Source organism: Setaria italica, chromosome III (genome assembly GCF_000263155.2).
Source record: "Setaria italica strain Yugu1 chromosome III, Setaria_italica_v2.0, whole genome shotgun sequence".
Classification (NCBI taxonomy): domain Eukaryota; kingdom Viridiplantae; phylum Streptophyta; class Magnoliopsida; order Poales; family Poaceae; genus Setaria; species Setaria italica.
In genome coordinates, this window is record NC_028452.1 from 2,260,243 (window position 1) to 2,273,956 (window position 13,714).

The 13,714-nt window shown below is 45.0% G+C and overlaps 1 protein-coding gene across 1 annotated transcript; it reads left to right on the forward strand.

Annotated features, from left to right (window-relative positions):
* The first annotated feature begins 3,785 nt into the window (after positions 1–3,785).
* LOC101777808 (transport inhibitor response 1-like protein Os05g0150500) lies at positions 3,786–10,073 on the forward strand. Its single transcript, XM_004960213.3, has 3 exons — positions 3,786–4,484; positions 7,749–8,241; positions 8,683–10,073. Exons 1-3 carry the CDS (start codon positions 3,985–3,987, stop codon positions 9,460–9,462), a joined length of 1,773 nt encoding a protein of 590 aa, XP_004960270.1. The 5' UTR covers positions 3,786–3,984; the 3' UTR covers positions 9,463–10,073.
* Positions 10,074–13,714: the final 3,641 nt, after the last annotated feature.

The window sequence follows — 13,714 nt, forward strand, 5'->3', positions numbered from 1 at the left end:
GGTTAGTCCATGGCCGGCCCCGGATCTACGCAGCGGAAGGCGGCGGGCTCGTAAGGCGGCACCGGCGGCCCGCCCCGGGCTCCTCGGCGGCCGCGGAAGGCGGCGGCGGCGGCGGAAGGCCCCCGGGCTCCTCGGCGGCCACGGAAGGCGGCGGCGGCGGCGGCCGGCCCCGGGCGCTGCGGCGGGCGCGGAAGGCGGTGGCGGCGGCCGGCCCCGGGTGCGGCGGCGGCGGCCGGGGAAGGCGGCGGCGGCGGCCGGTTGAGCTGCTGCTTGTTTTTCGCCCAGGGGAACAGAGCAACGGGAAGAGCACACGGAAGAAGAAGCGGAGCGGTGCGCGGTGGCTTTGGGCGGCACGCGCGCCTCACGTGACGAGCGAAGCGGAACTGGGACGCCCCCGTCCGCTCGTTTTTCCCGGACGGGGGCGTCCCGGATCTTTGGGGTATATTCCTCATATGGGACGTCCCTATCCCCTATGACTCGGAACCAAACACTGGACCATCCATGGACCGTCCCATCCCATCCCGTCCCGTCCTTGAAACCAAACGCATCCTAATTAATTACCACCCGCTAATGCTGCTACAGCTAGTAGCAGTGTATTTTACTCTACCGCCCGGTTAGATCAGGGTGCGTTGGATCCTCAGTTTAAAGTCTAGTTCTTGTCATGTCAAATGTTCGGATGCTAATGTGTTTGGATTTTCGGTTTAAAGTTTAGTTCTTATCACATCAAAAGGATTAAATATGAGCTAATTATAAAACTAATTGCAGAAGCCCTGAGCTAAATCGCGAGACGAATTTATTAAGCCTATTTAATCCATCATTAGCAAATGATTACTGTAGCATCACATTATCAAATCATGAACTAATTAGGCTTAATAGATTCGTCTCGCGAATTAGCCTCCATCCGTGCAATTAGTTTTGTAATTAGTTTATATTTAATACTATTATATTTAATACTCTTAATTAGTATCTAAATATCCGATATGATATGGGCTAAAGGTTGCTACCTAGCCTTAGACTATCGGGACGATGACAGTGGGTTAGATTAGATAGCGATGATGGGTGACAGGTGTAACATGACCGTCTACTTTCAGAGAGAAAAATGGAGTATACTGGTAGATGAATTTATTTGCAAGCTGCTACTGTTTCTTGTAGCAGTAATATAATTTTTTTCTTTGCAAAAGGGAATTTTCTTGGAAGGCATTTGGTATGCAGGAAATGTTTATCGCAGATAAACAAATGCAGATGCAGATGCAGGGCAGCAGGGGCGAGTGAAAATGCTGCATCAGCTAATGGCAGTGCTGTCATGGCCTCATGGGGCAGGATTACTGAAGATGACAGTGGGTTCTCGCTAGATGGCAGGTGTAGCATCACTACAGTACCGTCAGGGAGAATTACACTCCTGCTACTAAGAAACTTCCTTTGCTCATAATTTTTTCTCACTCCATTTCAAATTAGATCGTTTTAATTTTTTTATTCATAGATATTATTATATATTTAGATATAGTGTATATCTAGATTCATAATAATATATATGAACTTAAAAAAGTCAAAACGACCTGCAATTTGGAACCGAGGAGTATTTTCTCCTGGAAGGAGGAACGGTGCAACATTGCAAACAATTGTTGCTTGCCATACTTTTTTTTCCCTACGGGTGGCTCAAATCTGCGACGCGGTTACCACTGAATAGGATGAGGAAAGATTATTTACTTACTGATCAGTGGTTTATCTACCAATCATGACAGCTTTTTGGTGACTGTTAGTACAATTTAGCGGGATTCATTAGAAATATAAAATCTTTAAAAAGCATGTACACGGTGCAAGATGTTTAGACCTGAATGCTTAAAGAGAGAATATTGTAAATATAATTAAGCACCAGTACTAGAAGTTAATCCCCACGCAAATTGGTGTTAAAATAGACTCAACCACCTTGTTTGCACGTACTCTATCCACCTTTCAAGCATCAGGTGTAAATGATATGGTTGAAAAAAAAAGGTTTTCTCAGCTAAGAACTGCCTCTAAGCACCGGGTGTATGTGCTCTTTAGCTTCACAAAATTTTGCCCTCCTAAATACGCGCTTGATGCCTTGAGCTTGCATTATTGGCACAAAGATTTTATATGAGAGTTGGTGGCCGGCGCTAGGATATTATCTCTTGCTAGTACCATATTTCAGTAATGATTTAGTTACTAATAATACCAGATTGCCAGGCATGTGAGCAGTTTATTTTTTATGGACCATAGTTACATTACATTCATGTTACTACAATTGGAGTAAGATTAAGGTGTGTTTTCCGGCTGCCAAGAGATGTTTGCAATCGGAATGGCTCCAACAGTGAAAAAGGCGAGAATGGATGATTTCTCGAGATTGGGATTTGAGAGCGAGGACGGACCGGGGGCAGGCAGGTCAAAAAAGGTGAAAGGTAAAAATAGCTCGTGATATCTTTTGGTTAATTTTGCTGTCACTGGGGCAGTAAAAGGTCCAGAGGCCCATGCCCCGGCCCCCATCACATGCTGCCATGGCGCTGATGGCTCCACTGCCCACTCTGCGTGGGACCACATCCCCAACCCTGCAGGATCCTCTGCGCCTCCTCCTCCTCCTCCTCCCAAGGTCTCAGAACATGAGCGTGGCTTCAACTGCATCGCTTTGAACTGGTGAAGCTGCATTCAATCGTTTTCCTTTAGATTTCACTGCATATTTGAGTAAAATAGTTCATGAGAACTAAGGAGACGCTGGGAGAATGAATAGACTCACTCATGGAAACATGAAGAACCCTATAGAATGAAATACACATGTCCACATACATGCACAAAGTCTAGCATAAAAGAAGTATTTTACTAAATATAATGGAGAATCAAAGCTTGCAAGTTAAGAGCCATTATGTCAAGTTAGCGACTAATAAAAAAGTGGCAAACATGTCGGGCATCATTAAAACATAGCCGTGAAAGAAAAAAACCACTATATATAACATATGTGGTTGCGAAGAAACTAGCAATGATAGCAACATGGAAAATATGAACCTTTGATTATAGCATCTATCGATACGATGGTCTAGCAAATTCTAGGGACCGACAAAAGGAAAAAAGGAGAGGAGCGGGGAAGAACCAGTAAAGTCTAGACTAAAGCAATGTCATATCTTATCTACCTCCAAATCTTGATGCATATTTATGTGCTTGTCCAAAAATTGGAAACCGACAAAACATGCTTACTTTAATCTTTTTTCTCGTGCGATCAATTAGTGTATGATGATTCAACGTTAAGACAAATTAGTCACAATACAACAAGACATGCTTATGAATCATCTTAGTTTCCGACAAACAACGGAAACATTGGATGCTAATGATCTTAGTTGGACAAGGATCTAATTTGACCTAAAAACCTACATAAGTACATTTCCAATTACTAAATATGGAGAAGAATTGAAGTGCTTGTTATCTAGGTCTACAATTTGGAATATGAAAATTTCTCAAACTCCAAGACAGACTTTATTGCTGTTGAATATAAAGAATCACAAACTTCAATTTTAACCTAAAAGATTATAGACCTCAAATTGAAAGGTCTCAGAAACCACATATTGATGTTGTCCATTTGCTCCACAGAGAATCCCGGGAACAGCCCCAAAGCCCCAAACTGAACAAGACCCTCTCCTCCTACCACCACTCCCATCACTGTTCATTCCCCCCTCCCCTATAGGCTGTAGACTTTGGAAAAAATTGCAGCATGAAAGAAAATAAAACACTCTACCAAAAAAATAAAATGAAATTAAAAAAATGAAGAAAGAGGGGGGAGAGAGAGCAGAGAGAGAGAGAGAGAGAGCTGAAGAGAAGACCACAGGAGGCCTCCTCTCAGCTGCAGCTAGCTCCCCCCATTCCAGCTCCCGCAGCCAGATGCTTTCCCCCGTGAGAGCCCTACCGCCGCCACCCGCAGAGCTCCTCCCCCGGCCCGTCCCAGCCGCCGGGTAGCCTGATCCGACGGCCCCCGCCGCCCCCATGGGCCGCGGCGGCTCGCGCGCGGCACCAGCCGCCGCGATGCCGCCGTGGCACGCACTCCCGGACGAGGTCTGGGAGCACGCCTTCTCCTTCCTCCCCGCGGACTCGGACCGGGGCGCCGCCGCGGCCGCCTGCCGCTCCTGGCTCCGCGCCGAGCGCCGCTCGCGCCGCCGCCTCGCGGTAGCCAACTGCTACGCCGCGTCCCCGCAGGACGCCGTCGAGCGCTTCCCATCCGTCCGCGCCGTCGAGGTCAAGGGCAAACCTCACTTCGCGGACTTCGGGCTCGTACCGCCCGGATGGGGTGCCGCCGCTGCGCCATGGGTCGCCGCCGCCGCCGATGGGTGGCCGCTGCTCGAGGAGCTCAGCTTCAAGCGCATGGTCGTCACCGACGACTGCCTCGAGATGATCGCGGCCTCCTTCAGGAACTTCCAGGTGCTGCGCCTCGTCTCCTGCGAGGGATTCAGCACCGCGGGGCTCGCTGCCATTGCCGCCGGCTGCAGGTGAGGCCGCGCATCCAGGCCGAGATTTGAGCTACTCCGTAAAAACTAAGGCTTTGCGTGGTTCTTGGTTTTCCTTCCGCAAAGATTTGAGCTCTATGGGAGTTTCTCTTCGGAAACTTGGAGGAGTCTATGACGAAAAGCTCCAAGATTTCCTGGTGTCATTTTGTGTTTTTGTGATCTAAAGCATTTCTTGGTTAGGAGAAAATGATTTGAACTTGGCTTTCATCATAAGGATGAACTACTTTTGATGATTTTGAGCTAAGCATTTGATCTTTCTTTCGCGTGCTTGTTGAGTAGTATTTGCGAATAGTGCTAAGCTCCAGTTTTAGATTTGATCTATTCTTGGTGTTCACTGACGAAAGGTAAACATTCAATTTGTTCTAGTGTGATCTGGAGTGTTTGAGGGTTTGCCCCAAGGTGAAGACTAGTGTGCTATTTTAGATTCCTACTTGTCTGTGTGACTGTGTCAAAAGAATGATTTTTACTCTGGCAGAAAGGATTTTTAGTGAACTTTGATACAATTTGTTGCTCATGTCACCATCAAAAGTTTGACCTTTCTTAGCTTGGATTCCTCAGTAAGCTTTATTTTCCTCTTGGGAAGCTTTGACTCTGGATTCTACTGTGGTTTTGAGTGATTGGTCTGTGGAGGTGCTATCTTTCTTGCTTTCTTCCACGGATCTGTGGGTTTGGCAGAATAAACATTTCTATTTGCTGGGCAATGATGGATGCATCCCTTTATCTTTCCACCAAAATGATAGGGTTGTTCAAGATTAGAACCAATTGGACGCAATCTTTACTTAAACAATTGTATTTCCCCACCTCATGAGATGCTAGATCTGACTTGAACTGTTTTGCTTTTCATTTATGCTTGAGATTCGAATGAGTTCCGTCCTGATATAAACTTCTACCTGGATTCAAAGAATCAAGTCTTTCAGCATGCTTTTTACATATAGATTCCCATTTGTGTTGTTGTGCGTGCCTCCCTTTTGTCATTAAGTTCTAGCTGCTAACTTGTTTTAGGTGGAAGTATGTTGTATTTTCTCCTATATGGATAATGTTTGCATCGAGGACTTATAAATAGGAGCACATTCACTTTGCTTTATTAGTGCGACTGTTGAATTTGAATCGCACACAAGAAATTTACTTACGAAGAACTTGCTTTATCTCTCCAGAAAGGATTAGGATCTTGCTAAAGTCCCACCTTTTAGAAAAAAAGGAAGCTGAAGAATCTGACACCGAAGATGCTGATTTTTTACTAGTTTGATCCTTACTGTGCCAAATCCTTACGCACAACCACCATTTGTATTGTTTGCTTGTGACAAGAAACACATCAAAATGGATGACCTGATAGTGTGGTTGGTTTCTGATAACTGGTGCCTTGTGCAGATGCAAAAAAGGTTTCTGACTCAATCAAATATGTTCTGTAGTTGTACAAGATGAGGATAGATTGGTTCTGGATAACACATATTCTTGTGATTGTAACTGTAAATACACAAATTTGTATTCTGTACTAGAAACAAGTGTCATGCATACTTGTTTTGATTTTTTTGATTACCTGATAATTTATAGACCTAGTTTTGAGTTGGCTTTAGCCTTTATCTCTTTCCGCGAGGGTTCTTGTAACACCCGAAAGGTTGATCGAGGAAATTGGGTGTGCATATCTTTGATTATTCTGATTAAAATTGGAGTAGTAGTCAAAGTCTATGATTGGATGCAGCTGTTCTTCAACATCAATAATTATAATTTGCAAATTTAGAGTTTTTACATGTATCGTTTGCTCACATTGTAGTTTCAGAATAATTAGTTTTGTAATGGGTGTGGGATGGGACTGCAGTGCAGGTTATGTACAAACCATGTAGATCTAAGTAGGTTACATTTCGGTCAACTAAAAAAATTTGCTGCTTCCATTGAAATTTTGGTGTGTCCCCTGAAATTCATGAAGGCCCTAGGTGTTTATTTTACTGACGATAATGCCCCTTACTGATTAAAAGCCTGGTTTTGTTGTCTAAAGACTACACTGTTTAGCACATTGCTTTTCCATGTCAGTCATTTTGCTTCCTTGTCCTGTGAAATCCTTAATCTTTTTGTTGCCGTATCTGCTTTATATCTGCTGACCATTATGAGAGATTTCTGAATTAATCCTGTACCAGTGGAAGTAGGTGCTCTCTGGCTGTGAAATAAGCCTTTTTATTTGAAAAGCCATAACTTGAGGAATATTTCTTTATACTGATTAGTCCCGTAAAGCACCTCAATTTGCTGCACCTGCTTCTGGATGGTTCTATGTTGAATATTATTTCTGCATGAAATAACCTAAAAAAGTGGGAGTAGCGAGCTCAATTTTCTAGCTTATCCCAGGCATCTACGGCATATGCCAGGAAAGCAATATGACTTGTATACGCTCTCTACAATTATTAGCTGTTTCTTTCTCCTTTTTTGGCTTTTGAGTGCTGTTCACATTAACCGATAGTATGTTTCACGAGTTGCCCTTCTTTATGCCTTTGGGGTAACTGATTATTGGCAAGTCTCAGTGAAAGCTAGTATTGTCTCTGTTGCTGCTATGCTATTGCTTCCTTTATTTAACATCCGACCAATGCGGGAGTCTTCCCAATCTTGCGGAAGATATTAATTCTGAACTGTGACTTTGTTGGTGCTGACTGTTGGAGTCCGTCAGCTTTTTGATAATTGTCCCTTGTTTGCTTTTGTTTACATTCTTTCTCCCAGTATGCAATGCAGTGATTTTGCATGACTGTAACTTGACAAAGACTGGTAAAGTTGCACGGCGTAGTTTATGTGAATTCTCCCGATATAGCTTCCTTTGAAATGTATCTGAAGTTCCGAACTATCCCTTGCAGTGTAGAAGTCATAGCAAACAATAGCAAATTAGGATATTATGTATTCATGTGAATGACATGATGTAATTTGTTTTGTTCAAGTTCAGGGACTAAGATTCACTAATGATCTTTAAGCAAGTTACATATAACTGGAGTAACAAATAGAAAATATAAGGAAAATGTTTGCTTAATGATAGGTATAAGTTGTAAGTTTCTGTAACCAATTGTGCTTTGAGGATTTTCCTGCAGTAGTTGAGTGCACCTGTAGTTCTTTTTAGTGTTTTTTCCCTCGCAAATCTCCATGCTTATTTGAATGTGATGATAGCTCTGGCCATTGTCCCTTGTTCCAGTTTTCATAGTTCTTTCAAGATATGACTTGTCATCTATTAAACTGTTATTTCCAACTGCTAACTTTTGTATACTCTCTTTGCAGAAATCTAAGAGAACTTGACCTGCAGGAGAATGAGATTGAGGATTGCTCTATTCATTGGCTCAGTCTCTTTCCGGAATCCTTCACTTCGTTGGTAACTCTAAATTTTTCATGCTTAGAGGGGGATGTTAATATAACTGTACTTGAACGACTAGTAACCAGATGTCGCAACCTCAAGACTCTCAAGCTCAACAATTCTATACCTCTCGACAAGCTTGCTAGCCTTCTTCGCAAAGCTCCTCAGATTGTAGAGCTTGGAACAGGAAGATTCTCTGCGGATTACCATCTGGATCTCTTTTCAAAGCTTGAAGCAGCATTTGCTGGTTGTAAAAACCTAAGAAGGCTTTCTGGGGCTTGGGATGCTGTTCCAGAGTACCTGCCAGCATTTTATTGCGTATGCGAGGGCCTCACATCACTAAATCTGAGTTATGCTACTGTACGAGGCCCCGAACTGATAAAATTCGTTAGCAGATGCAAAAATTTGCAACTCTTATGGGTACGCAACCCTTGCGCACATCTTTTATTTAGCTGAGAAGTTTTTGAAATTTACCTTTGAAGTTTAAACTGCTGTTGCATGCATATTGGTATGGGCACCTAGGAAGTGAAATTACCTGCATAAATGTTGTTTCAATTGTTTTAGTAAAGCGTTAGATCCTGTGCATATGCTTTTTAGTGCACTAAGCACCACTATTTGGTTAGGGTGCATGTCATGACATTGTATGTTGAAGCATCACATGAAGTTATTGGAATTAATGCGTTTTTTTTTGTGAAACATGAACCTTGTTTGACAACACAGTAATTAATATGCCATAGAAGGTTTTCTACAGTGATTCAGTTCATTCTCAAAGTGCTATTTGATGAATTGCTTCTCTTTGTTTTAGAGCAGCATACATATTCTTGAAGATTCTCTTCTAAATGTCAAAGCTGCAATTTTCAGGTGATGGATTTAATTGAGGACCACGGTCTTGCTGCTGTGGCATCATCTTGTAATAAACTGCAGGAGTTGCGGGTCTTCCCTTCTTCTCCTTTCGATGCAGCTGAGCAGGTTTCATTGACTGAAAGAGGTCTTGTTGATGTCTCTGCTGGTTGCCCGATGTTGGAATCAGTCCTCTACTTCTGCAGACGGATGACCAATGAGGCCCTTATTACCATCGCAAAGAACCGGCCCAACTTCACTTGCTTCCGCCTATGCATCATAGAGCCACATACACCAGATTACATCACGCATCAGCCTCTTGATGCAGGTTTTAGTGCCATTGTGGAATCATGCAAGGGCCTTAGGCGGCTTTCTGTCTCAGGCCTTCTCACAGACCGTGTATTTAAATCCATCGGGGCACATGCTGATCGTCTCGAGATGCTCTCAATCGCCTTTGCTGGGAACAGCGACTTGGGCCTTCATTACATCCTTTCGGGCTGCAAGAGCTTGAAGAAGCTGGAGATCAGGGACTGCCCATTCGGTGATAAGCCCTTGCTGGCAAATGCTGCCAAGCTGGAGACAATGCGATCCCTTTGGATGTCGTCGTGCTCACTGACCCTGGGCGCATGCCGACAGCTTGCACGCAAGATGCCTCGCCTTAGTGTGGAGGTCATGAATGATCCTCGACGTGCATGCCCCTTGGACTCACTTACAGATGAGAGCCCCGCCGAGACGATGTATGTCTACCGGACAATTGCAGGTCCAAGGTCTGACACACCAACCTGGGTCCAGATTGTTTAAGGGGTGGCAACCTGCAGTAAGGGAAGGTACTATGGAGCATCCATTTTCAGTCTGGTTTGTACCTTCAACACATCCCTTGCATAACATGGATAGTCTCCTTGAAGTAGTAAGGCTGGTGATCTGGATAACCCCCATCATAATCTCTGTTCAGATGTAAAACTGTTGCTGCGAGTTTAAGGGCAAGACTCGGGGCCCCTTTCAGGTGTTAATAACTGTAGGGAGGAGACTGGATGAGTTACAGAAACTACTAGATAGCGTCTTGAGAAAACTTGGATTTGTTTTCTTAGCGTGTTTAGTTCTTTTCATGTATAAAAAAATATGGGATCATTCCAACGTCGCAGTGTACTTGTGCTATCAGAACAATTGTACCAGGAGCCTCTGCTTTTTTGACCTCCCCTCTCAAATTATGGGTTGTCGCTCCAACTTGTAGTGATTTGTGAATGTAGAATAATTCAAGCTTGTCTGTGGCCCTTTATTTCACCCGGCGTTATGGAGAAATGTACCCGGCTGGGTTTTAGTCTGTAGTATCCTCCTGTGGCTGCTAGTGAACTTTAAATTGCTTCTGAATCTGTTGTTGGCTGCAAGATGTTTCTTTGTAAGCCAATGTAAAATTTACCACTAGGGCAGCATAACTTGGTGTTTTTCTATGGCACAGTGAATATAATGTAATGACATGTATCCATCCATGTGGTATCGGCTGAGTGCTGAACACATGGATCTTCCTAGTTCTGTGAGCCAGCTTGTGTTTAGCCATATGAATCTTGCATAGTTTGCACACTGGCACTGCCAAGCATACGATGGATCCTGATTTTAGGCCATGTTTAGTTACTCCCAACTTTGACACTATGCAAAAAGAAGATTCCCCATCACATCAAACTTGCGGTACATGCATGGAGTACTAAATGTAGATGAAATTAAAAACTAATTGCACAGTTTTGTTGTACTTTGCGAGACGAATCTTTTGAGCCTAATTAGTCAATATTTGGACAATAATTCACAAATACAAACGAAACGCTACAGTGTGCTACAGTGCTGTAACAGTAATTTGGCACCTCCCAAATTCCCTAACTAAACAAGGCCTTAACGGATAGATGCGTTGCCTTTGAAAAGGACATTGGGATCCATGTAGTGTGGTGCAGAAGCAAGTACGTAGCAGCTCAAAATGCGTGCGTGGATTCTTCAATGCGTGTGCTTGGATTCTCTGAGCAGAAAATGCCCCTTCTGAAGATAGTCTTCACTGAAAACCAAAAGCGTTGTAACGATTGGGTGCTGCCAAATTACGGCCATGTTTAGTTACTCCCAACTTCCAACTTTGACACTATGCAAAAAGAAGATTCTCCATCACATCAAACTTGCGGTACATGCATGGAGTACTAAATGTAGATAAAATTAAAAAGTAATTGCACAGTTTTGTTGTACTTTGCGAGACGAATCTTTTGAGCCTAATTAGTCAATATTTGGACAATAATTCACAAATACAAACGAAACGCTACAGTGTGCTACAGTGCTGTAACAGTAATTTGGCACCTCCCAAATTCGCGAACTAAACAAGGCCTACAATGCGAGTTCAATGGCTCTGTGCGCAGTCCGGATTCGTGCGCGTTGGATTCAAGAAGCTATCGATTCAGGGCATGGTGATGATTTTCTGAGCGGGAAACGTCAGTGAGGAGGAGATTGCAGTATGCAGAACACACCACCGTTTCTAGCTGCCTAGCACACACACCTATTTCACCTCATCATACATGATGATCTTCGTTGTCCAAGTCGATCTGGTTCCTCGTAGTTGCCGGTTTCAATGGAACCTGATGCCATGACGCCTTTGCCAAGGAAAGAAAAACCCTGCTGAGATTTTCTGGTGGAGTGCAGATTACAGCGGGTGTGTGGGCTCGGGAGAGGCATGTTGTAAATCAGTCTCATCCCTACAATCAGCAACTGTAGCTCTGGGATCCTCACAGATTCAGCATGCAAATTCCAGTTCTTCAAGTCAGCAATTCAGCACCAGCCTTCGATTCTTGCCGAGCAATGGAGCAATGTGTGAGGAAGAAGCGCGGTCCAGACGGAGAAGTGGGTTGGAATCCAACGTCGGTTCGGCTACCGGAGACCCCGACGGAGACGATGGAGTCCTTAGCAAGGTGCTGGAGCCTGTCAGCAGTGGTGGAGACCCTCAAGGTCCACATCTTCCTGCGGCAATGCCGTTTTCTAGGAGGAGACGATGCCGCCATGCCCGGCCGCGTGAGTTCAGGCGTGCGGCTCCGATGACTTCGCTGCGCGGCTCAGAGGTCAGAGCAAAGGAGTCGAGCTCTCGTGGCAGGGCAGGGCTTGAGCCAAGGATGGGACCTTGCGCTTCCGGCTGGAACGGGATCTAGGGCAGACGGTGGCGCTGGTGGCGGCGACGGCCGTCGGTGCCGGAGGCGGAGCTGATCGGACATGGGGGCTTTATGCAAATATACGTTCTGGTATTTTAAAAAAGACCACCATTTTGGATCGCGATCCAAATCAGGCGGTTTTACGAAAATAACCTTGGATCGCGACTATTAATCGCGATCCAGGTGTTCTGCAAATATTCCGGGCCGGCGTCGGGGAAGCCGACGGAGCCCGCGCTGCCGGCGGCGACCTCGGCTTGCGCCGCCGCTAGCCTCCGGATCCCACTCGCCTATCCGCTGCCTTGGGCTCCTCCTCGCGCTCCGCTCATTGTGCTCGCTCCTCCCCGCGGTTCGGCCGCGGCGGCGGCATTTAGGCGGATAGATGCCTCCCCTGCAGTTCACCATGGTTCCAAAGGATGCTACAATTTTGTTGATATTTTGAACTGAAATGTCCCGTTTCCACTGGACCAAGAAAATGGGAACCCGTTTTTATCAACATGCAGATTAACAATGTGGCGAGTAACTGATACAACAAGATTGCAGCCAGTTCATCAACATAAAACAACCATACATGCGGCTTTCTCCATGCTCAGCTAAGCTAAAATTCAATCAGACAAGGCAGTAATCACGTTCCTCTTGTCAGCAAATATCATCATCCATAGTCTGCTTTAGGGGGTGTTTGGATACGAGATGTTAAACTTTAACAGTGTCACATCGGATGTTCGGATGCTAATTAGGAGAACTAAACATGAGCTAATTATAAAACCAATTGCAGAACCATGTGCTAATTCGCGAGACGAATCTATTAAGCATAATTAATCCATCATTAGCAATTGGTTACTGTAGCACCACATTGTCAAATCATGGACTAATTAGGTTTAATAGATTCGTCTCGTGAATTACACTCCATCTGTGCAATTAGTTTTGTAATTAGCCTATGTTTAATACTCCTAATTAGCATCCAAACATCTGATGTGACAGGTGTTAAACTTTAACACATGGTTGCCAAACAGGCCCTTAGAGCGAATGACACGGCCAACACATTGTGCCGCTTACCTGCGACTGTGACATTCGCAAGATTTCAAAACTTCACGAAATTTTGTTAGAAACATTGAAAAAAAAAACCAAAGGGTGCCAATCAAAAGAAGCCCTTTGTCCTGACAGAAATACTGCTATTACCAAAGCATCAAATGTCAGGGTGTGGGGGAAATACCCACAACAGCACGGTGCCTCCATCGCCCGCGCCAGAGCAGGCAGTCTTCCTTGCAACCGTGTAGCAACCTTCCAAGATTGGGCTGTTGCCCTCGGAACACGGTGTTTCCACAGACGCCAGCAGCATAGCAGCAGGAACGTGGAGAGCTTAGTGACGGGGACTTCCCTGGGAGGCACAGTATGCCAGATGGTGGCCGGGGAGGGCACAGATGATTCTGGCCATCCTAACTTGGTCCAGAACTGACGGGCGAACGGGCATGCCGAGAAGAGGTGGTCAGCATCCTCCTCTGCCTGATGACATAGATCACAAGTGGCCGAGTCGATGATATTCTTTCGCAGCAGATTTTTCTTGCACTGTAACTTGTCCTGTACCATGAGCCAACCGAAGAACTTGGCACGCGGTGTGGCATGGTTGCGCCAGACGAACTTGAACAAGTCACATTCAGTGCCAGAGAAGACTGACGCCTGGTATACCTGGCCCGTGTGCAGACGTGCAGACGGTGTTCCACTGATTCAAAGCAGGACGTGCGTACATCTTCCTCGTCGGACAGAGTTAAAGTCTCCAAGTAGTTCTTCAAGGGCCTGAAGCTCCTGTGTTGCTTGGGTGCTCAAGCGTGGCGCAAGAGTGTGGAGAATACCTCTCTCCAAGATGTGCCTCACTGTAGTTCCAGGTTTAG